The sequence below is a fragment of the Hyperoodon ampullatus genome (assembly GCF_949752795.1).
Source record: "Hyperoodon ampullatus genome assembly, chromosome: 12".
NCBI classification, from domain to species: Eukaryota; Metazoa; Chordata; class Mammalia; order Artiodactyla; family Ziphiidae; genus Hyperoodon; species Hyperoodon ampullatus.
In genome coordinates, this window is record NC_136925.1 from 39,070,157 (window position 1) to 39,097,808 (window position 27,652).

The following is a 27,652-nucleotide window of genomic DNA, read 5'->3' on the forward strand; positions in this document are numbered from 1 at the left end:
GCCTGCACTCAGCAACGAAGACCCAATGCAGCCAAAAATAAATAAACAAATAAATAAATTTTTTTAAAGTGTTATAATTGGCAATTGTCCAGCTCTAACATCTATTATTTATTTTCAGTGTTTATGTTAGGTGCTAATCTGTATTTTCTTATTTTTCACTGGTAAATTTTCCTATAGTGCCTAAGACAGTTCCTCATCCTTTGTAATGGCCCAATAAATAATTAATTAATTAAAGTTATTTTATTTATACTGTGCCTTTTGGAAGAGAAACTGAAGAATGAATAATCTGTAAATCTTGCCAGTTTAAAAGCATAGTTCTCTGGAGGAAATAGTCCCTGGAGTGCTAACTAAATGTTGTATTTCCTAAAAACAGGATTTTAACAGAAAAGAATAATATCAACATTTTATTTTTAGGTAGTTTAGCATAAGAAATAAACACTGCTTTTAAAAAAGTTAACATAGTCTTAAGCTTTCCAGTAGCAGAGTGTGGTTTCATTATCCCAAAGCTAATGAACAATCATTAGAGCAATCAGTACATACTGTTTAATAGTTTTTTTTTTTTTTTTAAGGTACAGGGAAAACAATGGTGATGGACATGTTTTATGCTTATGTGGAAATGAAGAGGAAAAAACGGGTTCATTTTCATGGTTTCATGCTAGATGTTCACAAAAGTAAGTTAATGATCTGAAAGTAGTGATCTAAATGGACAAACATTACAAAATAATTTTCCTCATCTTAAAGTTCTTAATCTTTTAAAAAATTAGATTTTTGCTAAAAGTAAGATTTTATTTGGTTTCATTTGTTTTGTGCTATATTGAAGCAATTAGTAATGTGTCCAGAGTTGGTCCTAGAGACAAATTCATTACTTCCAAATCAGAGAACTAGAGGTTACTCTATGAAGGTCAGGCATTTTCTCTTTCTACTAAGGATCAATAAGAAATGTTTAAGCCTCACCTGTTTCACAAAGTTATTCTTGATTAGGCCTTTTCCTCTGTGTCACCTTAGCATGTAGGCATTCAGTTTGTTCTTGTATGTATGCTTTATTTCTTTGTCAAGGGTATGTTATTTCATCCTTGCATTATTTGTTTACTAGCTATACTGTAACCTTCTCAGGGCAGGAATATTGTACTTTTCTTAGAATACTTTCAGCATTTAGTAACATAGAGTGAACGAAGTGGGACTGGCTGGAAACAAGGGAACATCCTGATTAGATATGCTAGACATAGAGGGCAGGATCACCTCCTTTGCCTGCATCTCTGAAATCCTCAGGGCTAAGATCCGTGTGTTGATCCATCAGTCACAATCTAATCATCTATTCTATCACTTTGTCATCTCTGAAGTGATTGAAGAGTGGAGATGGAATGACCACAAAGTGTCCTTACAACCATGGGAATATAGTAATATGTGAACAACTTATTTGAGGTAGAGAAACTGCAACCAACATCAATAATCATATTTGTTTGTATGTGAAATTTAAACTTCATTTTTATGTTCACACTATGTTTCATTTAGAGATTTTAAAAATATGTTTTAGTTATCTAAAATGTACTGTTAATACAATATTTGATTTGTGTTTAACTTCATCCATTTAAGGAATACACCGCCTTAAACAGAGTTTACCAAAAAGGAAACCAGGATTCATGGCTAAATCATACGATCCAATAGCTCCTATAGCTGAAGAAATCAGTGAAGAAGCATGTCTCTTATGTTTCGATGAATTTCAGGTAAGGTAGAGATGTTTCATAGATGTAGAATGGTATACTGAAGGAAGTATGAGTATTTAAATTCTATTCCTGATTTTATCAGTTTTATAAATTGATTTAATACATTATCTCTTATGACTTTAATTTTATTATCTAGTCCAGGGGTCGGCAAACCACAGCTTGCCCAGGGCAAATCTGGCCCATCTGCTTTTGTATGGCCAGTGAGAAGAGGAAGATTTTTATATTTGTAAAAGGTCATTAAAAAAAGAAAAAGAAAATGTAACACACCGTATATGGCTTGCAAAGCCTAAAATATTTAGTATTCTGCCTTTTATAGGAAGTTTGCCTACCCCTATTTTCTAGCCAATGAATTCACATTTCCCCTACACCACGATGGAGATAATATAATTGTTACAAAATAATGTCTTTAAAGATGTTTGACTGTTTTGTAAAAGTGTTATTAAAAAGAAACAGGTGATTCACACATCTCATTTAAGCTTCACCACTTATCTGTGATGAAGGAAGGGAATCGCACTAGTTGAAATTTCTTTTTCCCCCCTAGTTGAAATTTTAAAGTTTATTCTAGTTTTAGGATTCAAAATTGTGCATTTAAATTGGTAGTACATTATTTCCTGATCTTTATTTCTTATGAGAACAACGCATCAAAGCAAACACCATGTCTTATGCTTATTCTGTATCCTATGTCATGCCCAGTGTTATAATAGTAGTAATTAATAATATAACAGTAACAATAATAATAATAGAAGATACTCTGGGTTAAGAATTACTTTCTCTTTATTTGACTGCTCTTTTTAGTAGTTATGAAAGTAATAGTTGGTTTTTCTAAGATGCTTACCATAAGAGCAATTGATTATTGGAATGAAAATAGAAAAATCCACAAGGACTGAATATAAGCTTAAAAACAGGGCATCACACCCAAAGCTTTTGAATAAATATTTCTGGGGCTGAGTGCAGAAACTCCTGTCTCGTTGCCTAGAATAAAGGCCCAGAGAACTTTCAGGAGTAGCAGACTAACATTTGTTGTATGCCTACCCTGAGGCAGGCCCTGAGTGATTCATACATCTCATCTAAGCCTCACAGTGTATTAGTAATGAAGTGAGGAAATTGCCCTAGTTGAATTTTAAAGTTTCTTCCAGTTTTAAGATTCTCTGAAATTATGCATTTAAATTGGTAGTGAGTTATCTCCTGTTCTTCTGTGCTTAAAAACCTGGGTTAGTGGGAAGATGATGTGGCCAGGATGCCTTTATCCCAAATGAGGCATGTAGGTCTCCTCTAGCAACTCAATACTCATAGCTAACAGTGGTCTCGATTTATGATAGAGGAGAAAGGAGAATTTTTACCAGGAATGGTGTTATACTGAACCATCTGGGGAGGAGGAATTTTTATTTCTTTCTCCCTTCAATCATATTCAGACAGCCTGGCATTCACACTTTGTATTGTAGAACTACAAAGGTCTTCAAAAGAAAGGCTTATGGAAAAGAGATGTTCCTCTGCTACTCTGAAGGTACACTAAGTACACTGGTGTACTGCAGAAAGAGAAGGGCCTCATTTAGTTCTAAAAATAGCACCAAGTTAGCAGTTATGTGGACTTCAACAACAAAAGTAAGTGTTGAATCAGTGAAGGCCATTTCTCTTGGTTTCTCATTATGAGTCTTTTAACCAAAATATCTCTAAACAAAATTGAATCGACACAGTTAAATTTTTTTTTTCCATTTTAGAAACAGAAGTTTTATTGAAACAGGGAAACAAGTGATGTGAACAAAGCACTATTTCTATATGTTACTTGTATTGTGTCAACTTTTTAAAGCAAGATAAACTTATACATGACTCAGTACCTTCTCCTTTTGCCACAGTTATCGGGTATTTGTCACAGTTAATTTTTTTTTCATATGGTTTTTATTCTTCAATTTGTTAATATGGTGTATCACATTGATTTGCGTATATTGAAGAATCCTTGCATCCCTGGGATAAATTCCACTTGAACATGGGGTATGATCCTTTTAATGTGTTGTTTGATTCTGTTTGCTAGTGTTTTGTTGAGGATTTTTGCATCTGTATTCATCAGTGATATTGTCTGTAATTTTCTTTTTTTGTAGTATCTTTGTCTGGTTTTGGTATCAGGGTGATGGTGGCCTCACAGAATGAGTTTGGGAGTGTTCCTTCCTCTGCAATTTTTTGGAAGAGTTTGAGAAGGATGTGTGTTAGCTCTTCTCTAAATGTTTGATAGAATTCACCTGTGAAGTTATCTGGTCCTGGACTTTTGTTTGTTGGAAGAGTTTTAATCACAGTTTCAATTTCATTACTTATGATTGGTCTGTTCCTATTTTCTATTTCTTCCTGGTTCAGTCTTGGAAGGTTATACCTTTCTAAGCATTTGTCCGTTTCTTCCAGGTTGTCCATTTTATTGGCATAGAGTTGCTTGTAGTAGTCTCTTATGATGCTTTGTATTTCTGTGGTGTCTGTTGTAACTTCTCCTTTTTCATTTCTAATTTTATTGATTTGAGTCCTCTCTTTTTCTTGATGAGTCTGGCTAATGGTTTATCAATTTTGTTTATCTTCTCAAAGAACCAGCTTTTAGTTTTATTGATCTTTGCTATTGTTTTCTTTGTTTCTATTTCATTTATTTCTGCTCTGATCTTTATGTTTTCTTTCCATCTACTAACTTTGGGTTTTGTTTGTTCTTCTTTCTTTAGTTCCTTTAGGTGTAAGGGTAAATTGTTTATTTGAGATTTTTCTTGTTTCTTGAGGTAAGCTTGTATTGCTATAAACTTCCCTCTTAGGACTGCTTTTGCTGCATCCCATAGGTTTTGGATCATCGTGTTTTCGTTGTCATTTGTCTCTAGGTATTTTTTTATTTCTTCAGTGATCTCGTGGTTATTTAGTAACGTATTGTTTAGCCTGCATGTGTTTGTGTTTTTTACATTTTTTTCCCCTGTAATTGATACCTAGTCTCATAGTGTTGTGGTCAGAAAAGATGCTTGATATGATTTCAATTTTCTTAAATTTACTGAGGCTTGATTTGTAACCCAAGATGTGATCTATCCTGGAGAATGTTCCGTGCGCACTTGAGAAGAAAGTGTAATCTGCTGTTTTTGGATGGAATGTCCTGTAAATGTCAATTAAATCTATCTGGTCTGTTGTGTCATTTAAAGCTTGTGTTTCCTTATTAATTTTCTGTTTGGATGATCTGTCCATTGGTATAAGTGAGGTGTTAAAGTCCCCCACTATTAATTGTGTTACTGTCGATTTCCTCTTTTATAGCTGTTAGCAGTTGCCTTATGTATTGAGGTGCTCCTATGTTGGGTACATATATATTTATAATTGTTATATCTTCTTCTTGGATTGATCCCTTGATCATTATGTAGTGTCCTTCCTTGTCTCTCGTAACATTCTTTATTTTAAAGTCTATTTTATCTGATATGAGTATTGCTACTTCAGCTTTCTTTTGATTTCCATTTGCATGGAATATCTTTTTCTATCCCCTCACTTTCAGTCTGTATGTGTCCCTAGGTCTGAAATTGGTCTCTTGTAGATAGCATATATAGGGCTCTTGTTTTTGTATCCATTCAGCAAGCCTGTCTTTTGGTTGGAGCATTTAATCCATTCACATTTAAGGTAATTATCGATATGTATGTTTCTATTACCATTTTCTTAATTATTATGGGTTTGTTTTTGTAGGTTCTTTTCTTCTGTTATGTTTCCCACTTAGAGATGTTCCTTTAGCATTTGTTGTAGAGCTGGTTTGATGGTGCTGAATTCTCTTGGCTTTTGCTTGTCTGTAAAACTTTTGATTTCTCCGTCGAATCTGAATGAGATCCTTGCCGGATAGAGTAATCTTGGTTGTAGGTTCTTCCCTTTCATCACTTTAAATATATCATGCCACTCCCTTCTGGCTTGTAGAGTTTCTACTGAGAAATCAGTTGTTAACCTTATGGGAGTTCCCTTGTATGTTATTTGTCATTTTTCCCTTGTTGCTTTCAATAATTTTTCCTTGCCTTTAATTTTTGCCAATTTGATTAGTATGTGTCTTGGCGTGTTTCTCCTTGGGTTTATCCTGGCTGGGACTCTCTGCGCTTCCTGAACTTGGGTGGCTATTTTCTTTTCCATGTTAGGGAAGTTTTCGACCATAATCTCTTCAAATATTTTCTTGGGTACTTTCTCTCTCTCTTCTCCTTCTGGGACTCCTATAATGCGAATGTTGTTGTGTTTAATGTTGTCCCAGAGGTCTGTTAGACTGTCTTCGTTTCTTTTCATTCTTTTTTCTTTATTCTGTTCCGTGGCAGTGAATTCCACCATTCTGTCTTCCAGGTCACTTATCCGTTCTTCTGCCTCAGTTATTCTGCTATTGATTCCTTCTAGTGTATTTTTCATTTCAGTTATTGTATTGTTCATCTCTGTTTGTTTGTTCTTTATTTCTTCTAGGTGTTTGTTCTTTAATTCTCCTAGGTCTTTGTTAAACATTTCTTGCATCTTCTCGATCTTTGCCTCCATTCTTTTTCCAAGGTCCTGGATCATCTTCACTATCATTTTTCTGGAAGGTTGCCTATCTCCACTTCATTTAGTTGTTTTTCTGGGGTTTTATCTTGTTCCTTCATCCATCCCAGTTAAATTTTTGATTAAGGTATTGCAATTAAAATTTTAAAAGTATATTAATACCCAACCTTTGTAAAGTAATTCATGGTTTACAAAGTGTTTTTACATCCTTACTTCATTTAATTCTATTAAATAGTTATTATTATTTCCATCATGTATATGAGGAATATAAAGGCATCAGAATTTCTTAGGTATCAGGTAAAACTCATTACCCTTAAATTAAAAAATGTAAATTTTAAAACATTCTGAGAAATATTGGCATGTTTCTGTGACATGAGGACCATTGGCAAGACTGTTTAAGAAGATTAGGAAAAGATAAAAGTATTGTTGTGCAAAGCAGATCCTGAGAAGATTTATGGCAAGCAGGGCCAAATTACCCATTAGGCACAATAGGTATGGTGCTGAGGGTCCATGATAGTTTTAGGGGCCCATGAAAATATTTTAATTTAAATTCTTTTAAAATTTGAAGAAGAAATGAATATGTCAATAATGAATTCAGCCTGTATCTGTCTGCATCTGTACTATATTTGTCTTATACCAACACTGTTATAAAATATAATTTATGTATATATGTATATTTATTTATTTATTTATTTATTTTTTTTTTTTTTTTGAAAAATATAGCTAACTTTATTCAACCCCTTTTCTAAAATCATTCATGACCACAGTATTTCTGTTTTCTGAGCCTGCCAAAAATAACACTGATGCAAGCATTAATAGAAGAAGGAAAAAAGTCCATTTGATAATACTGGACATTTTGCCATCACTTTAGGGAACTTCTTGAAATAAATGCAGGGATAGACATTAAAGGGAAAGGTCACTATTAATTGGAAAAGAGAAATCTAAGAGGAGCTATAAAGACTGTAGGTATTCATTATATTCATTGTAGACTTAACCTTTCTATGTGGTTCAAGGTCCTGTTAACATAATTTTTTTTTTTTTTTTTTTTTTTATTTTTTTTTTATTTTTTGCTTTATCACAAATTTAATCAGTTATATGTATACATATGTTCCCATATCCCCTCCCTTTTGCGTCTCCCTCCCACCCTCCCTATCCCACCCCTCCAGGCGGTCACAAAGCACCGAGCTGATCTCCCTGTGCTATGCGGCTGCTTCCCACTAGCTATCTACCTTACGTTTGGTAGTGTATATATGTCCATGCCGCTCTTTCACTTTGTCACAGCTTACCCTTCCCCCTCCCCATATCCTCAAGTCCATTCTCTAGTAGGTCTGTGTCTTTATTCCTGTCTTACCCCTATGTTCTTCATGACCTTTTTTTTTCTTAAATTCCATATATATGTGTCAGCATACAGTATTTGTCTTTCTCTTTCTGACTTACTTCACTCTGTATGACAGACTCTAGGTCCATCCACCTCATTACAAATAGTTCAATTTCATTTCTTTTTATGGCTGAGTAATATTCCATTGTATGTATGTGCCACATCTTCTTTACCCATTCATCCGATGATGGACACTTAGGTTGTTTCCATCTCCGGGCTATTGTAAATAGGGCTGCTATGAACATTTTGGTACATGTCTCTTTTTGAATTATGGTTTTCTCAGGGTATATGCCCAGTAGTGGGATTGCAGGGTCATATGGTAGTTCTATTTGTAGTTTTTTAAGGAACCTCCATACCGTTCTCCATAGTGGCTGTACCAATTCACATTCCCACCAGCAGTGCAAGAGTGTTCCCTTTTTTCCACACCCTCTCCAGCATTTATTGTTTCTAGATTTTTTGATGATGGCCATTCTGACTGGTGTGAGATGATATCTCATTGTAGTTTTGATTTGCATTTCTCTAATTAGTAAAGATGTTGAGCATCCTTTCATGTGTTTGTTGGCAGTCTGTATATCTTCTGTGGAGAAATGTCTATTTAGGTCTTCTGCCCATTTTTGGATTGGGTTGTTTGTTTTTTTGTTATTGAGCTGCATGAGCTGCTTATAAATTTTGGAGATTAATCCTTTGTCAGTTGCTTCATTTGCAAATATTTTCTCCCATTCTGAGGGTTGTCTTTTGGTCTTGTTTATGGTTTCCTTTGCTGTGCAAAAGCTTTTAAGTTTCATTAGGTCCCATGTGTTTATTTTTGTCTTTATTTCCATTTCTCTAGGAGGTGGGTCAAAAAGGATCTTGCTGTGATTTATGTCATAGAGTGTTCTGCCTACGTTGTCCTCTAAGAGTTTGATAGTGTCTGGCCTTACATTTAGGTCTTTAATCCATTTTGAGCTTATTTTTGTGTATGGTGTTAGGGAGTGATCGAATCTCATACTTTTACATGTCCCTGTCCAGTTTTCCCAACACCACTTATTGAAGAGACTGTCCTTTCTCCACTGTACATTCCTGCCTCCTTTATCAAAGATAAGGTGACCATATGTCCGTGGGTTTATCTCTGGGCTTTCTATCCTGTTCCATTGATCTATCTTTCTGTTTCTGTGCCAGTACCATACTGTCTTGATTACTGCAGCTTTGTAGTATAGTCTGAAGTCAGGGAGCCTGATTCCTCCAGCTCCATTTTTCATTCTCAAGATTGCTTTGGCTATTCGGGGTCTTTTGTGTTTCCATACAAATTGTGAAATTTTTTGTTCTAGTTCTGTGAAAAATGCCAGTGGTATTTTGATAGGGATTGCATTGAATCTGTAGATTGCTTTGGGTAGTAGAGTCATTTTCACAATGTTGATTCTTCCAGTCCATTTACATTTAAGGTAATTATCGATATGTATGTTCCTATTCCCATTTTCTTAATTGTTTTGGGTTCGTTATTATAGGTCTTTTCCTTCTGTTGTGTTTCTTGCCTAGAGAAGTTCCTTTAGCATTTGTTGTAAAGCTGGTTTGGTGGTGCTGAACTCTCTCAGCTTTTGCTTGTCTGTAAACGTTTTAATTTCTCCATCAAATCTGAATGAGATCCTTGCTGGGTAGAGTAATCTTGGTTGCAGGTTTCTCTCCTTCATCACTTTAATTATGTCCTGCCACTCCCTTCTGGCTTGTAGAGTTTCTGCTGAGAGATCAGCTGTTAACCTGATGGGGATTCCCTTGTGTGTTATTTGTTGTTTTTGCCTTGCTGCTTTTAATATGATTTCTTTGTGTTTAATTTTTGACAGTTTGATTAATATGTGTCTTGGCGTATTTCTCCTTGGATTTATTCTGTATGGGACTCTCTGTGCTTCTTGGACTTGATTAACTATTTCCTTTCCCATATTAGGGAAGTTTTCAACTATAATCTCTTCAAATATTTTCTCAGTCCCTTTCTTTTTCTCTTCTTCTTCTGGAACCCCTATAATTCGAATGTTGGTGCGTTTAATGTTGTCCCAGAGGTCTCTGATATTGTCCTCTGTTCTTTTCATTCTTTTCTCTTTATTTTGCTCTGCATTAGTTATTTCCACTATTTTATCTTCCACCTCACTTATCCGTTCTTCTGCCTCAGTTATTCTGCTATTGATCCCATCTAGAGTATTTTTCATTTCATTTATTGTGTTTTTAATCGATGCTTGATTCATCTTTAGTTCTACTAGGTCCTTGTTAACTGTTTCTTGCATTTTGTCTATTCTATTTCCAAGATTTTGGATCATCTTTACTATCATTATTCTGAATTCTTTTTCAGATAGACTGCCTATTACCTCTTCATTTGTTAGGTCTGGTGCGTTTTTATCTTGCTCCTTCTCCTGCTGTGTGTTTTTCTGTCTTCTCATTTTGCTTATGTTACTGTGTTTGGGGTCTCCTTTTTGCCGGCTGCAGGTTCGTAGTTCCTGTTGTTTTTGGTGTCTGTCCCCAGTGGCTAAGGTTGGTTTAGTGGGTTGTGTAGGTTTCCTGGTCGAGGGGACTAGTGCCTGTGTTCTGGTGGATGAGGCTGGATCTTGTCTTTCTGGTGGGCAGGTCCACGTCTGGTGGTGTGTTTTGGGGTGTCTGCAGACTTTTTATGATTTTAGGCCACCTCTCTGCTAATGGGTGGCGTTGTGTTCCTGTCTTGCTAGTTGTTTGGCATAGGGTGTCCAGCACTGTAGCTTGCTGGTCGTTGAGTGAAGCTGGGTGCTGGTGTTGAGATGGAGATCTCTGGAAGATTTTCGCCGTTTGATATTATGTGGAGCTGGGAGGTCTCTTGTGGACCAGTGTCCTGAAGTTGGCTCTCCCACCTCAGAGGCACAGTACTGACTCCTGGCTCCTCAATTTGGGATGATTTGTTGTCTATTCATGTATTCCACAGATGCAGGGTACATCAAGTTGATTGTGGAGCTTTAATCCGCTGCTTCTGAGGCTGCTGGGAGAGGTTTCCCTTTCTCTTCTTTGTTCTCACAGCTCCCGGGTCTCAGCTTTGGATTTGGCCCCGCCTCTGCGTGTAGGTCGCCGGAGGGCGTCTGTTCTTCGCTCAGACAGGAAAGGGTTAAAGGAGCAGCCTCTTCGGGAACTCTGGCTCACTCAGGCCGGGGAGGAGGGAGGGGCACGGAGTGCGGGGCGAGCCTGCAGCGGCAGAGGCCGGCGTGACGTTGCACCAGCCCGAGGCGCGCCGTGCGTTCTCCCAGGGAAGCCGCCCCTGGATCCCGGGACCCCGGCAGTGGCGGGCTGCTCAGGCTCCCGGAAGGGCGGTGTGGACAGTGACCTGCGCTCGCACACGGGCTTCTTGGCGGCGGCAGCAGCAGCCCCAGCGTCCCACGCCCGTCACTGGGCTCCGCGCTTTCAGTCGCGACTCGCGCCCGTCTGTGGAGCCCCTTTAAGCAGCGCTCTTAATCCCCTCTCCTCGCGCAGCAGGAAACCAAGAGGGAAGAACAAGTCTCTTGCCTCTTCGGCAGCTCCAGAGTTTTCCCGGACTCCCTCCCGGCTAGCTGTGGCACATTAGCCCCCCTCAGGCTGAGTTCTCGCCGCCAGCCCCAGTCCTCTCCCTGCGCTCTGACCGAAGCCCGAGCCTCAGCTTCCAGCGCCGCCCGCCCCGGCGGGCGAGCAGACAAGCCTCTCGGGCTGGTGAGTGCCGCTCGGCACCGATCCTCTGTGCGGGAACCTCTCCGCCTTGCCCTACCCAGGTATGTGGGGAGTTTCTTGCCTTTTGGGAGGTCTGGGGTCCTCTGCCAGCGTTCAGTAGGTGCTCTGTAGGAGTTGTTCCACGCGTAGCTGTATTTCTGGTGTATCCGTGAGGAGGAAGGCGATCTCCGCGTCTTACTCTTCCGCCATCTTACCCGGAAGTCTATATATTTTTTTTTAAGTAAAATTTTTTTTTAATTGAGGAAGGGGCTTCTGAAGGTTAAAGGGCCCATGAAAGTCATAATGCCACCCTGATAGTGAGGTCCTAACAGAAACCTGTCTGGTTGCTCTGGGCATTCTCCATTGAGTTCAGATTTTAGAAGATTGATACATGGTTGGGAAGAAGGAAACAAAAGCAACTATCTATCAGGATGAACCAAATCTTGTAAAAGAAATGTAAGGCAACAAAAAGGATTTTTCAAATTATATATTAAGGATGTGTAGGGGAGATCAAGAGGGAGACAGACCCCTTACTTATAAAATGTTTCTTGCTAACGAAGAGAAGAAAGTGGATGTGATGTCTCTGTTTGTCATCTCCTGCCTTATCCAGAGTTGGTTTGATATTCATTCATTCACTTACTCATTCATCCCAGTTGTCTTAAAGACCTTATTCCATACTACAGAATCCTATCTGTCCCACAGTCAAATGGATCGTGTCTAGACATCTGATCTATGAGTAGCCAGTCCACAAGCTTGTCAACAACCTTGGACTTGTGTGGTGTGGCCTGGGGGTTGAGCCAGTCATATACTTTTTCTCATGTATTTGAACTAAAAGATGCAGAGGGAAGTGCCCACTTAGTAATGAGACAGGAACAAAGAGACATAGGAAGTAGCTGAATCACATTAGGGGGAGGAGTACCAGGGTGCTCCCTAGACAGCTGCAGACCTACCTGTAATTTCATGCCAATCTCCAGTTCCTGTTTCCAGGAGGTGCTTTCAGTGCTGTTCCATCCTGAGGTCTCAAGTATAAACCCCTTATGTTTAGCTGAATCTCCTGTTCCTGTTTCTTGCAAAGAGTCTTGATGAGAAAGGAACTATTCAATTCATGTTTTGCTCTTCTGTGTAAAGAAGGATTTCCCTATGATCTAGAAAAGATAGAATAAATAGGAGTACTGTCAGGAAATCTCACCTTCCTTAATATAAAATCTGTTACCTCTAATGGAAGGAGGTTTACCTGATGAACCAAAGCCCAAGAAAAGCAAAGAGATGAGGTATCTACTAGGATGCTTTTGGCTGCAGGTAACAGAAAACCCAACTTAAAAGGGCTTAAACTTGAAGGTGGGATATATTATGCTATATAAGATGGTGTCATTACCCTTGCTCAAACCCCCCTGCTTCCTCTCTAACATTATCTCCTATACTTTCAGATTCACTCAATGCTCCCTACTTTTTCCAATCCTATTTTCTTCATAGATTAGGGAACCGTAGTTAATAGTGGGTGTTATACCAAATGCTTCTTTCTCAGAAGGGCGCTGAAGAAAATATGCACAGAGACAACAGAACAAGACTGAAAAACAAATTGATTGCTTTTATTTGCTCACAAATTTTAGTGTAGTGTTCTAGTATGTTAGAGTTGACCCTCTTCCCTTGAGCAAAGTTGGCCTAAATGTCCTAGAATGAAAAATGTTAATAATCTTGCTGTTTTGTTTCCCCTGAAGTACCAAACTTGAACCTTGGAGCTTACCACTGCATGCAAGAAAAGACCAATATTTGCATATACCCTTTGTGGAGAAGAGCCAGGGAAAGCGAGAATCTAAGGGCAAGAATGTGTCCCCTAAGGGCAGAGAGATCACTGAGCAGAGCCTAGATTTCCTAGTTTCAGTATCCTGGACTATCTTTCACTGGTCTTAGAGAAGCTCCTCTAGCACATCAAAACTGGATTAATTGCAAGTCCAGATCTCTACTTGTCCCCCTTTTCTAAAAATCAAAAAGGGTAAAATGATACCCCAGAATATTGCTGTACCAGCACTCTGACCCCCAACATCTGTACAATTTAGAACAAATAAGCCAAGCCTTTGCACTTTCTGCATGGAATAACCTCCCCAACATGTCCATCAGGATAATTCTCTTACTTCTTCATATCTTTGCTCAGTTACTTCCTTAACAAGGCCTATACCCTGTTTAAAATTGCAATTTGCCATTGACCCCCACTCTTCTAATAACCCCTTACCCTCCTTTTTTTTGTAACATATATTGCCTTCTGACATATATTTACTTATTTATTGTGTTTATTGCTTATTATCATTATTTCTCTACAGGAATGTAAACTTGAAGGCAGGAATCTTTGTTTTGCTAATTGACGTATCTAAAATGTCTAGAACAGTGCTTGAGAATGAATTAATGAACAATAATAATGAGTGAACGGATGAATGAATAAATCTTAGTACCAAATGATAACTATTGAAGTAGTCCCCCAACTAAGTCCCACTTCCCTTATACATAACAACCTGCATTTTTTCCTGTCAACATTCTAAATTATCTTCACATTTTTGTCTAATTTAATTGGTGAAAAATGGGATCTCATTGTTTTAATGTATATTTCTTTGAGTAATATTGTTGTTGATTTTTTTCATATCTATTTGCTTACTGTTAACATCCATCTTTTATGAACTGTTTGATTCAATGCCTGTTTATTTATTAGAAAGCTTTTATTTTATCTATTAGTATGTTCTGTAATAATATTACCTACTGTTTACTGAGTGCTTTCTGTGTTCCTAACTACTGTACTATGCTATGTATTATTCCATCTACAGCTAACATTCTGTATAGCTATATGTAAATAATATGGACTTAACCTAGCATACGTAACATATATAGGTAACAGTCATAATTAACATTTCTTGAGGATTTACTGTATGTATCGTAACGATTTTGCAGAGTAGTTATTATTACTGCCTTTATTGGATTGATGAGGGAATTAAAGGTCAGAGAGGTTAAGTGACTTTTCCAAGATCATACAGCTGGTAACTACGTTTGAATCCATCATCAGTGCTCTTATTCACTAGTAGTAAAAGCTATGTTATGTGTTCTCTTTGCTATATGTCTTCTATTATGTGTTTAAATATACAGACCTAGAACTGGGTGGGCTTTTAGTAGGTGTTTTAATGATGGAACCTAAAAATTATCCTTAAGCCTATTAAGCCTAGTACGATACATTGCTGATTTACTAGCAAATAATTTTTTAGGCACTTTAATCTTAACAACAGTATGTCTGCAATCACCACTTCACTTTTCAAATTGAATCCTATTATTGGTCTTGATTTTTAACTAGTTATTATTGGCCATTAGGTGGTGTTAATTAGTATAATATTTATTTTACTAGGGGGATGAATGGGAATTGTTGCTGCTTAAAAACAAGAATATAGTCTTTTCTCTTGAATTTAGGGCATTTTTAAGATTATGTTTTCGTAGCATTCGGATTACATTTGCAGAAGGTATTCCTCATTAGCTTGGTCATCTTTACTAAGTGTAGCATTTCAGTTTTACGTGTGATAGATGCAGTATTCTTATCTTGTTTGAGAAATTTGTAGATAGGATGTTTTTATGTGTTTTAATTACTGAAATAAAAGAATAAAGTTTTCTTTAGGGTCTTCATTATATTCTCTTTGAATATTAACATTTCTTATTAAACCATTTGTGATTCTGAAGATAATCAGAATACTGAAGGAGAACATATTTTTTAAAAATGTTATTTTTTCATGTCTCTTTTTAGGGACACTGGATAGATGTTTTACTAATATGCCCCCCCCAAAGAAAAAAAGAATTCTGATGAGCAGAATATCATTCAAAATTCTCCTCTGTAAGCTATCAATATCATTAAAAAATAGTTTTGACCGTTTTTATAAAACAGGAAAGCTATTAAAAACTGCTAATAAAAATAGATGCTTATTTCTGTGCTAATACTAATTACTAATAATGCATGCTTATGTTTGTCACTCATTACATGGCACTGTACCAATCAGTGGATGACTGAGACTCAAGCACTTACACATGTAAATTAACAGTTAGATTTTTTTTTTCCTTTTTTTACTTAAGTGAGTCATAATGGAAAGCAACTCTAGGTCATAAAAAATCTTCTCTCTTTAATGCTAATGAAATGTCTCCACTCTCTGTATTAGCAGACTACCCTTAGTGGTAATCTGTAGCCTTCTCTTTTGTTCCTGGTGGTAATGAAATGCTGGGTGCTGAAAAAGCTCGCTCTTCAAGAATGTGTGGCCAATTGTCTTCTGTTCACTTATACTGTAAAATTGCTGTTCCCCAGCAAAGCTGAACAAGTGCAGGGACAAGATCAAAAGAGTATACATTGGCACTCGGCTACACCAAGTGACTCCTGCTTTATTAATTAGCCATAGCTTCTCCAAGTTAATTTACTCTGCTAGAGCAAAAACATTCTGTAATACAAAAACAACAAATTATAATTCACCCACAAGTCCTTATTTGCTTTCTTCAACTTTCAGTTTAAACGTTTGTACAGTGTTATAAGCTAAACATCCCTTCACTTTTCTGAACCTTAGGGCACAAAAGCTATTTTTATTTTTTTCAAGAACCTCAGCGAGATAGTCAAATGATCATTTTTATTCTCTAAAATTGGGTGATTTTAATTGATATCATTCTTTTTAAAAGTCAGTGCATTGGGAATCCAATTTAAAAGTGCAGTTGCTTCTAAAATTTGCAAGCTTGTTCTGTCCTCTCATCAGAAATGCCACTGGTGTTTAAGCATTTGAAAAGGGCCTTCTCTGTGAGTGTTTTGGCGGAAGCAAAATTTGACAGTGATCCTAAGCTCCAAATTAAATAATATCAGTACCACTTTCCTTTTCATTTTAATCACCACTTTGTAAGTTCCTGAAGTCTTTTTAATTTAAGGAATCTTCAGTAGTTTTTTAGTTAATGTTTTAAAGTTATAGCCTGAAACAGCAAAAAAAAAAAAAAAAAAAAAAGATCTGCACATTCCCATATCCTGGTTTGGTTTGGTTCAGGTGGAAAGGAAATAATTAAACTTCTGAGTAAGATATCAGCTGAAAGAGAAAAGTGATTTAGACCTCTGTCACCCAGGTTGTTGTTGTTCATAGTGTTATAACCATTTAGTTGGCAACTTTTAGTATTATCATCTAATTTGAAAGAATTCCACTAGTTTCTATGTACTTTAACATGGTTTAAAAATAACAATGTGATATATATTGTGTGATATATTTTGTGAATATAAAATAAGTTTTATTGAGATTATCTTAAATGTGCTGTTAAAGGAAGATCAAAGCATTTTTATATTGGGAGTATCTAAAACCCATGTTATTATATTCTTAGGGGAAGGTGCAATGATTAACATCAATCTTCACTATATATTTATTTTTTGAAGTCAACTTCACACCCTCCTTAATTTCTGTATTTTTGGGGATTTTTTTTCCAGGAACTCTTTTTTAAATTTTTATTTTAATTTTTTTTCACATCTCTATTGGAATATAAATGCTTTACAATGTTGTGTTAGTTTCTGCTGTACAACAAAGTGAATCAGCTATATGCATACATATATCCCCATATCCCCTCCCTCTTGAGCCTCTCTCTATTTTCGGGGATTTTAAAAAGCTTTTTAAAAAGTTACCATTAAGCTTACTTGCTAATTGTGGATTTTTAAAAATAATTTTAGAAAAGATCAGTGGTTATGTGTATCTCTGTAACTTAGATGAAATAGTTTTATCTGCATTATGCATTTCTGGTTTTGTCAGAAGCTTTTTTTTTTTAAAGCACTGTGTTAACCATTCTTGTAAGTTTTTTTTTTTTTTTTGGTAGAAGGAATATTTGTGTTTGGGAAGGTTAGCAGAGGCTGGCTGTGCTGGAAGTGACTGCAGTGCCTTTTGATTATTCATGGACAGTAATAGAAGGCACTTAAAAAGAACAATGAAATTGCTTATTTTTGTGATGGGCCATCTGTTGAATTGTTTTGTGCAACAATTGCACAATAGTATCTATGTCATATCATTCTATTTTCAACAGCAGCTGATTATGTCTCACTGGCTACTTGTCCTTATTTCTAAAGTCCCATGACCATTTAAAGTCACCTTTTCAGGGACCTTTGCCAGAAAGGTATTAGAAATCTCAAATAGCCTGTGTATTTTTTTTTTTTTCTTTTTTTCTCTCTCTTCTTTATTCGGAGAGGGAGGCTGTGATGGGAGTAGGAGGGGGGAGTTAGTCATGTTAGTTCTAATTAGTTAGACTTCCTAGACGTTTAGGACAATTATCTGTGCTTTCCACCTGTAGTTCTATAAAATAAGTCAACAGAATCCTTTGATAATTTGCATAGAAATATTAGGCTTGCAAAAAAGAAGAGTCAAGTTTAAAGACTGCAGCCTTTCATGCTTTTAATTATCTACTCTTTTCTTCAAGATAATTAGAATTTTTCTCTTGGAATTCACTTCTATCTTTAAAAAAAAAAAGGATGAGCCATTAGCAAATTTTTTAGAGCAGAAGTGAAATTAAAATAAAACAAATGTATTGCTGTCCATAGGTCACTGACATTGCTGATGCCATGATTCTGAAACAGCTTTTTGAAAATCTGTTCAAAAACGGGGTCGTCGTTGTGGCAACATCCAACAGGCCACCGGAAGGTAAAAACAAACACTGTGCTGTAGCGTCTTATCCAATTAGGTAGAAACGAACAAGCTTTTAAAAATTCACAATTTTGGGCTCATTTTATTGTGTTAATAAATCTGATTACTTTGCTTTATCCTAAGTTTTATAACTAACTTAATCTGAAAAATCAGTCGATATTTGTATAATATTTTAAAAATCTTTCCTAAATCCACGCGATCTCCCGTGTTTGATGCACTTGCAGTTTTTCCCTGAGCATTAGGTATGCCATGTGTGCATATCAAAAAAATACAGGCCTCTGTAACTGCATTTTATGGGCCATAAAAGAAACTCAGTGAAATGAAAGAAAAAGTTCCTAATTGAATCTTGGAAAAAGACTTAAAGCTTTCCTGCATAAGTGGTTTCTGATACTTCATTTATCATTTCTGAAAAAGCACTTGTGGCTTATTAGGACATTATTTAAGAATTAAAATACAATAATATATAGATAAAAACAAGTTTAAATTTTGTGTCTTTCAGCCCATCATGTGGTCAGTTGAAGGCTGAAGGAACCAAAAATAATATTTTATGCTTCTTAATATTAACATCTGACTGGAATGCTATTCTGCCAGATACCTGCATGGCTAAGTTCTTACCTCTTTCAGGTCTTTGCTCAAAGGTTACTTTGCCAATGAAGCCTAGACTCATCTCCCATTTAAATCTACAACCCATGCTCTTTTTTCCTGGCACCACTTCTTTTTACCTGCTCTATTTTTTTCACATAGCACTTATGGAGCCACCATGTAGTTTACTTATTTACTATATATATAGTTTATTATCTGTCCTCTGCCAGGATGCAAAAGCTTCAGGGGGGCAGCAACTTTTATCTCTTCTGTTCACAGATATACATATTTTAAGTACCTGAAACAGTGCCTTGCACAGGGATGGATCTCAGTAAATAGTCTTAGAATGAATGTTGAATAAATGTGTGCTCTTAAAGAATCTGTCTGGCTGCAGTACTGAGAATAGATTGTGGGGATGAGGTTTCAAGGTTGGAAGTAGGGAGACCATTTAGGAGATGACTGTAACAATCCCGAGGGGACATGATGGAGCAGTGCAGGTGGTAGCAGTGGTCAGATTTTGTAGACAGAGTCAAAAGGATTTACTGATGGAATGAATATGGGGTATGGAAATAAAAAAGATCAAGAATGACTCAAAGATTTTGGCCTGAGCAATTGGAAGGGTAAAATTGCTGTTTACTGAGATGGGGAAGACTATAGAAAAAGCTAATTTGGGTAGGGAAGTAGGGTTTCTACGATTATGAGGCTGATGATGCATTTAAGAGTTTGGATTTCAATGGAAAGGTTTGGACTGGAGATATAAATTTGGGAGTCATCAGTCCTAAAGGAAGCTGGTAAGAGCAGCCAGTGAGTAGGAGGAGAACCAAGAGAATGTCAAGCAAGGAAAAGGAAAGTGGTACAAAAACGATGGATGATCACCTTTGTTAAATGCTGCTAGGAGGTGAAAAATGAGGTTGAGAATTGACCACTGGAATTGGTAACATGGAGTTTATAACTGAACCTGAAAAGAGCAGTGTAATAGTGTGAGTTTTTACTTTTTAAATTAAGTCATGTCACATTAATGACTTATAATGAATTTGTAATCTACTAATATGCCCAGATATTACTATGTGAGCTGTTGTCAAACTAGGTCTCTCTCTTTCTCTCTCTCTCTCTCTATATATATATTTTGTGTGTGTGTGTGTGTGTGTGTGTGTGTGTGGTACGCGGGCCTCTCACTGTTGTGGCCTCTCCTGTTGCGGAGCACAGGCTCCGGACGTGCAGGCTCAGTGGCCGTGGCTCACGGGCTGAGCCGCTCCGCGGCATGTGGGATCCTCCCGGACCGGGACACGAACCCGTATCCCCTGCATCGGCAGGCGGACTCTCAACCACTGCGCCACCAGGGAAGCCCTCTTTCTATATTTTTGTAGTTGATCTCTTTTTTCTTCCTATTACATTTCAGCTTATTAGTTTGTCTACGTTGTTCCATATTATTGATTTATGTTGATATTTTTTTGAAGTATGATTCTAATAAAATTTTTTTAACTACCCCTACTAGCTATGACATTTATAAACTTAGTAATCGTGCTTCTGTGTCTTTAGCCATTCATTAACTAAAATGTGTAAATAGGGTAGGGCAAAGTTTAGACTCCTGTAGTATACCATTAGAGGCCTTATTTTAGGGAGACATTAATTAGTTAATCAATACCTTAAGACCTAGTTATTCAAACAATTACAGTTATACCTAATCGGTTACACTATAAGAGAATTGTGAATGATTTTGTCAGATGCATTTATTAAAATCCTTATAATGTTATATATAGCATTCTTGTGATTTATTAGTGTAACAACTCTATGAGACAAGGCAGTGAGTTTTTCATATTAGATCATCGATGGGGATGTGAGGCTTGCCTCTCCTTCAGTTGACTGTTGACTTAACAGTATCTTCAGTATTACCTTTAGACATTCAATGATAAGCTATGTTCATAAACAACAAAGTGCTAGAACAAGCTTGGAACGCCTGCCCCCCCCGCCGGCCCCCCCAGCAAATACTGCCGGAAAGAAAATTGCAGTCAGCTGCTCAAGCTACTGCAGTGTGGTCCACTGAGGAAGGACAACCACAGGAGAGGTTAGGAACATTCTGGAGCTCATAGCTTGGTAGGACTAAGCAAAGTTACAGGCCCACCAAGGTAGCACACAGAAATCCAAGATGGAGCCATCCTTCTGGAGAAGACTGAAAGTCTAAGATGCAGAATCCAAAAATTGGGCATTAGCCACAAATTCAAAGAAAGCCTTTTCTAAATATGAACCTGGACAGGATGCTTAACGTACACCAGGTTTTTTAGCCATGGCAGACAGTCATCATAAGTAGCTTAATATTTTAATATAAAAAGATGGTATGTATATATACCATCTCCTCATGGTGTGTGTATGTGTGTGTGTGTGTGTGTATATATATATATATATATATATATATATATAAAATTTCATGACTGAAGAAACAAGACTAAGAGAGATTAAGTATGAATCTCAGGAAAAGGAAAAAGTGTAGGACAAAGAATGGGTCAGTTATTGCCAAGGGCTGGTGTGGGGAGGTGTTTGACTATGAAGGGCTAGCACCAGAGAATTTTGGGGGTTTTGGAACTGTTTTGTGTCCCGATTGTACTGGCGGTTACATGTTTAAACTCATAGAACTGGACAACAAAAAAGTTAATTTTCCTGTATATAGATTAAAAACAAATCACATGGATAGTGAGTGATAGAACAGGGTCTAGAAAGTAGGTTTTGTGACTCTTTTGACACATTGTCCTCTATCTTTTCTCCTTGTTGGTCATCACTAATCTTTGTCTACTCTGTCCCAGATACAGTGTGTCCTCTTTTCCAGCCATCAGAATGCATTCAACTTTTTCTTTAGGTTACAGCTTTTAATCCACAGCCCCCAGATAGTTATTATTATTTTAAAAATAGCATCTACTTATTCTAAGAGTGTTATGAGAGGTAGGAGAAGAACCTTCCTGGCAGAGGGTTGAGGCAAAGCCCAATGGTTGGAGAGAGAATGACCCATTTGAGGAACTGAAAGGTAGCCAATGTGGCTAGAGTGCAGTGAAGTAGGGGAAGTAGGATACAGTGAGGTACAAGATGAATCTGGAGAAGTGAGAGCTAGGACTTTATAAAGCAGTAGTGAGGATTTTGGATTTTATTCTAAGAGAAATGGGGAGCCACTGTAGTGCTTTAGGCAGGGACTGATAAGATTGGATTTGGAATATCACTCTGGTTATCGTATGGACAATGGGTTACAGGATGGGATGCAGTGATATGGTGGATTTAGGGAGACACACTAGGAAGCTATTGCAGTATACTGGGCAAGAAATGATAATAACTTGGTATAAGGCAGTGATTCTCAACTGGGGGGGCTGTTTTGCAAACCAAGGGATATTTGGCAATGTTCGAGACATCTTTGGTTGTCACTAGACAGGATGGGGGGTTTGATGCTGCTACTGGTATCTAGTAGGTAGAAGCCAAGAATTCTGTCGAGACATCCTATAGTGTATAGGGATACTCTCCACAGCAAAGAACTATCTAGCCCAAAATATTAATAGTTCTGAGGTTGAGAAAACCTGATATAGTATATAGAGAGGATAGATTTGAAAGATAGTTAAGAAGTAAAATGGATAGCACCTTGTTATAGGTTGGATACTGAGGAAAAGGGAAAGGACAATTTCTAAATTTCTGGCCTGTACAACTGGGTGGGTAGTGGTGACTTCATTCAATAAAGACAGAATAATCTGGAGGTTAGAAGTCCAGAAGATGTTGCCCAGTGGACAAGAACACTGTATTTTCTTCCCGTCTGTTAACTCTTTAGCTGCTGTGTTTAATTTTCTTCCACATTATTCATCTCATTCCTTCCATTTCTAGTTATAAATGCATCGATTTCCTGGACAAGAATAGGGGTTATTGTTGGTGGAGATTACAATCAAACACTCATCTTTTCTCAGTTAATAACTTAATTGTCAATTTATAGACAAATAAATTATTAATTTTAATAGAAAATGATCTGAAACATTTAATAAATAATTAATAATTTTAATAGAAAACAACTGATAACCAAGTAAAAGCAACACCAGAATTTAGGAACTTAGCAGAGAAAATAACTATGGAGGAGAGTGGTCTGGGAAAGTCCGGTAGAAGAAAAGAAAGGGAAGCAATACTTGAGGGGATGAAGGGAATAAGGTACCAAAGAGTGACTGCCTTTATGTCACTGTTTTTTTCTAGTCCTCACTTCTAAGTCCTGCCTTGCTTGGGTCCAAGGCCTCATCCTGTACACCATGTAGTTGTTAAAATCTCAAACCAGTGTCAGTTCATGATTACAACTTTAGCTTTTAGCTTCCTGTTTGTTTACTGATCTGAGGGATTTTCCTACTTTCTGGCAAGCTCAAAATATGTTTAGTATATTTTAAACATTTGTAACACAACACTTGTAGTGCTATTTTATATTTTCTAGGGTAATCTGGTTAAGATTCTTAAACTTGAAGCAAAGAAGATCCATAGGAGTAGGAAATTGCTGGGAAATTTTTAGATAAACTATATCTAGAGATAGTTTATATTCAATTTTGTATTTTTATAAAATCTCAAGTAAATGATTTATTTAACATTTTTGTCATTTAGGTAAATACTTTTATATGGCTCATGTACAAATAGACATATTTTTACTTTTAGAAGATTATACTGTCAGGTCATTAGAAGAGCCAGAAACAAAAATCCACAATTAAAATATCATATATATGCCACTCACTTTTTAGGTTCTGAAAAAAAATTGTTAATTTCATGATATTCTAGTAGGGAAAAGCAATATTATAGATTTAAGTGCATGGAGACCCTAAGAACAGATTAATAATAGACTGGTAGATTAAGTTAATTAAATTGAAATTAATAATTAACCTTAAGGACTTATTCAATCAGAAATAAGAATATATTTTTATGGGGAAAAAGAATATGTAACTTGAAATGACTATGCTTCTTTGACAGTAAAACACAAAGTGCTAAAGGAAAAAAGTCCCCTATTGACTGAAGAGTGCATTGTGGACTTTCTAGTTTTTAATTTGCTATTTATTATAATGAAAATGCTATAGATAGCATTAGAATGTCCAAGAATAAGTCTGCCTTAGATTATTAGGCAACGACACTGTGTGATTCTAACTCAAGCCAATGTATCTATAGTAAATAAAAGACTAGATATCACTAGAAAGTTGGTGCATGCACACACACACACACACTAATGTAATTTATCATATTAATATTTTTAGGGAGAAAAAAAATCTATTGATGTTCTCCATAAAAGCTTGAAAGAGCATTTGGCAAAATCCAACATCTTGATAGAATCACTCCATCACATGTAAATAGATGGAAAGTTTCTTAATATGAAACCAAATATATGTATATCAGTTCAGAAGTCAGAAATATGCTTATTGGGGACACTGTGGTATATCTACTGCAAGAATGAACAAGGCAAGGATGTCAATTACCACTTTTTAACATTGAACTACATTACAGACAGTATAAGAAAACTAGGTGGATAGGGAAGGGAATCACCACATATCTTGATTAGAGGGGTTCTCCAAGATTAGTCATACCACTCCTTTTTCAAGGTTATGTGAATAGAAAATACCCTAATATGGGAACGATAAGTAGGAAAGAGAAGTAAGTAAGCATTAGAAGATTTCTGTTTTGTGTTCTTTAAAAATCAGGAAAACATAGACTCTGTGATATAGAAGATCTAAGCTGAGAGAAGACAAACAGATTAGTTGAAAACCTTTTTACTGAGAAATCAGATGAAATTAAAGAAAGCTACGTGAAATAAAGGGGTTTAAATTAATTAAATTAAATCAATTAAAATCAGCATTTGAAGCACTGAAGTGTAGAATTAAAACTACAGAAAATGAAATCAGTGATAAGGGAAGCAACTTCAGAAGCTATGCCAATGTGTAGAGAGAGAATAAAGAATGAAATAAATTTTTAAGAAAATTAATTTATTTTATTTTTGGCTGCATCGGGTTTTTGTTGCTCCTTGTGGGCTTTCTCTAGTTGTGATGAGCAGGGGCTACTCTTCGTTGCGGTGCACAGGCTTCTCATTGTGTGGCTTCTCTTGTTGTGGAGCACGGGCTCTGGGTGCACGGGCTTCAGTAGTTGTGGCTTGCGGGCTCTAAAGTGCAGGCTCAGTAGTTGTGGCACACGGGCTTAGTTGCTCCATGCCATGTGGGATCTTTCTGGACCAGGGCTCAAACCCATGTCCCCTGCATTGTCAGGTGGATTCTTAGCCACTGCAACATCAGGGAAGCCCAAGAATGAAATGATTTTTAAAAAATTAAATAAGTCCTCTGGAGGAAAGAGGTCTTAAAATGTGAACTTATTAAAAAGAAGTGGTTGAAATAAGAAAATTGATCATAACAATGAATTGAGTATAAGTGAATATTTGTAGTTACTGCTTGCTTATATATTTGTAAATTTTGCTCCCCTTGGAGAGAGGGTTTACAGATCCTGAGTGACAGTGTCATTATTTGTGGCACTGATAACTAGGGTAATATACAGTCAAGTATTTTAGAATTTAAGATACACCTTCTACTTTTCAAATTACTAGAAAAGACGAGGGATCAAAGTAAAAATATTTCTTAGAGCAAAAGCTAGAAAGCAGAAGAAACAGCAATAAATAAATAAATAAATAAAAAGCATGAAACAAGATCAGGCATTCCTTGTCAATGACAGGAAATATAAATGGGTTGCATTCCTCTATTAAAAACTAAAACTTCTTCTTTTGTGGCTGAGTAGGCTCCTAGTCAGATGACCTTCTTGCAGACAACAATAATACATTCTGAACAAAATATGTAACACAACTATCTGAAGGTCCTAGAGAGTGAAAAAAAAGTCAGAAAGATTATAGAGGGGAGACAAAACTTGGAAGAGTGTCCAAAATGGAGAGAATTTCCTGTTTTCTTAATTTTTTTTTCTTTCTTTTTAAAAAATAGCTATCAGCTTTAGGACAGGTAAAGTTAGTGCTGCATTGGATGACTAAAATTCTGATAGAAAACCCACAGTCTTTCTGGCCAGAAGAACCAGATGGCAGAGTTTAGGGCAAGCATTACTGCTGGAAAATGAAAAATGAATCCACTGAGAATTAGATTGGTATAGCCCCAAGTTCTCAAGTTCTGTGTATAAATTCTGCCCAAATCTCTGACTGGCCTCTAAACCATACATTTGCAGAGCAAACCACAAACTTCCTAATGATAGGGTACTGAACTGAGATTCAAGTTTATAGTTTGAGTCCAACCAAGGTAATTTCCTGCTAAAACAAAAATATCAACACTCTTCAGAAACAAAATCCATAAGGTCCAGGATACCATCTCAAAGTGATGAATGAGGAAATATTGACCTATTCTCAAGAGAAAAAAACCATCAACAGATAGCAACCCCAGTATGACCCAGCTGTTGGAATTAGCAGACAAGGGCTTTAAAACAAGAACTATAACTATAACTTTGGGGGAAATGAGGTAAAGAAAATATGTTCATAATGAATGAAAGGATAAGGGATATCAGCAGAGAAATAGAAACCATAAAAAATGTACCAAATTTAAATTCTAGAACTAAAAAAGACAGTATCTTAAATAAAAAAATTAACGTAAAGAGCTTAATAGCAGAATGGAGATAACAGAGCAAAGAGCCAGAGAACTTGAAATTATCCAAGGTGAAGAATAGAAAATGACAGAAGTAAAGAAACAGAGACTTAAGAATTTGTAGAGCTATAACAAGCTTTCTAACATATTTCTAATTGGAATCCCAGAAGGCAAGGAGAGATAATGGGCAGAAAATCTTTTGAAGAAATAATGACTGAAAATTTCCCAATCTGGGGTGAAGATATAAATTTACAGATTCAAGAAGCTCAGTTAAATGCAAGCAGACTAAATACAAGAGAACACTGTTTAGGCACATTGTAGTCAAACTGCTAAAAACCTAAGGTAAAGAGGAAATCTAGAAGGCAGCCAGAGAAAAATGACATTAAATACAGGGGAACAATGATTAGCTTTTGATGACTTCCATTAGAAACTATGGAGGTCAGAGACAGTGGAACAATATCTTTAAAATGCTGGGGAAGAAATTGTCAACCTAGAATTTTATATCAAATAAAAATTTCCTTCAAGAATAAAGACAAAATAAAGACATTCTGATATGAAAGAAAACTAAACAAACTCGTCAGCATAAGATATGCACTACAAGATATTCTAAAAGAAGTTCTCCAGGTAGAAAGGAAATATTAACAGACACTTGGATCCTCAAGAAGAAATGAACATCAGAAATGGTAAATATTGGAGTAAATATCAGTAACTAGTTTTTCTTCTTAATTTCTTAAAAATAGAAATGATCATTTTATGAGAAATTATACCATTGTCTTGTGGGGTTTATAATGTGTGTAGATGTGATCCATATGACACCTATAGCATAAAGGGAGGTGTTTAGATGGACTTATATGGATGGAAGGTTTCTACATTTTTTTGTGTGAAGTGGTATGATACTAATTCTAAGTAGAGTGTGAAAAGTTAAGGATACAGGCATACCTTTAAGATAGTGTGGAGATATCCAGACCACTGCAATACAGTGAATATTGCAATAAAGTGAGTGACACAGATTTTTTGGTTTCCTAGTGCATTTAAACATTATGTTTACACTATACTGTAGTCTATAAAGTGTGCAATAGCATTATGTCTAAAAAAGCAACTTACACACCTTAAGTAAAAAATACTTTATTGCTAAAAAATGCAAACCATCATCTGAGTCTTCAATGAGTTGTAATCTTTTTGCAATAGTAATGTAACTGAACCCAGGTTTAGCTGCTTGCCATTCATAAGCCATTAATTTGAGAGGCAAGCGTCAGTAGAAAAGAAAGGTGCTTTAATCAGAAAAGCTGGCAATCTGTGAAGAAGGTGGACTTGTGTCCAGAGACCAACTCCAAAGATTCTCCTCAACCATGACAGTTTTTAAAGGGAAAAATGGAGGCAAAGAATCTCAGTGAATCATCAAGGCAGGAGGTTTGGTTCTGCATCATTCTCCATTGAGTGCAGACTGGCTGACTCTTTCTTCAGATGTTCTCTTGCCTGTGTGATCTGCCTGCAGGATTGCTAAGGAGGCTGTTGGGTGTAGAGAGCTAGTAATTTTTTAACTGC

The 27,652-nt window shown here is 36.5% G+C and overlaps 1 protein-coding gene across 2 annotated transcripts in view; it reads left to right on the top strand.

Annotated features, from left to right (window-relative positions):
* Positions 1-27,652, top strand: part of AFG1L (AFG1 like ATPase) — a gene marked incomplete at both ends in the record, with an annotated part of 204,751 nt that overhangs the window by 66,292 nt on the left and 110,807 nt on the right. For both annotated transcript variants that reach the window (XM_079716465.1, XM_079716466.1), the window contains 3 exons: positions 576-671; positions 1,594-1,724; positions 17,822-17,921. In XM_079716465.1, the coding sequence (XP_079572591.1) occupies positions 576-671; positions 1,594-1,724; positions 17,822-17,921 (327 nt within the window). The remainder of the gene's footprint in view (positions 1-575; positions 672-1,593; positions 1,725-17,821; positions 17,922-27,652) is intronic.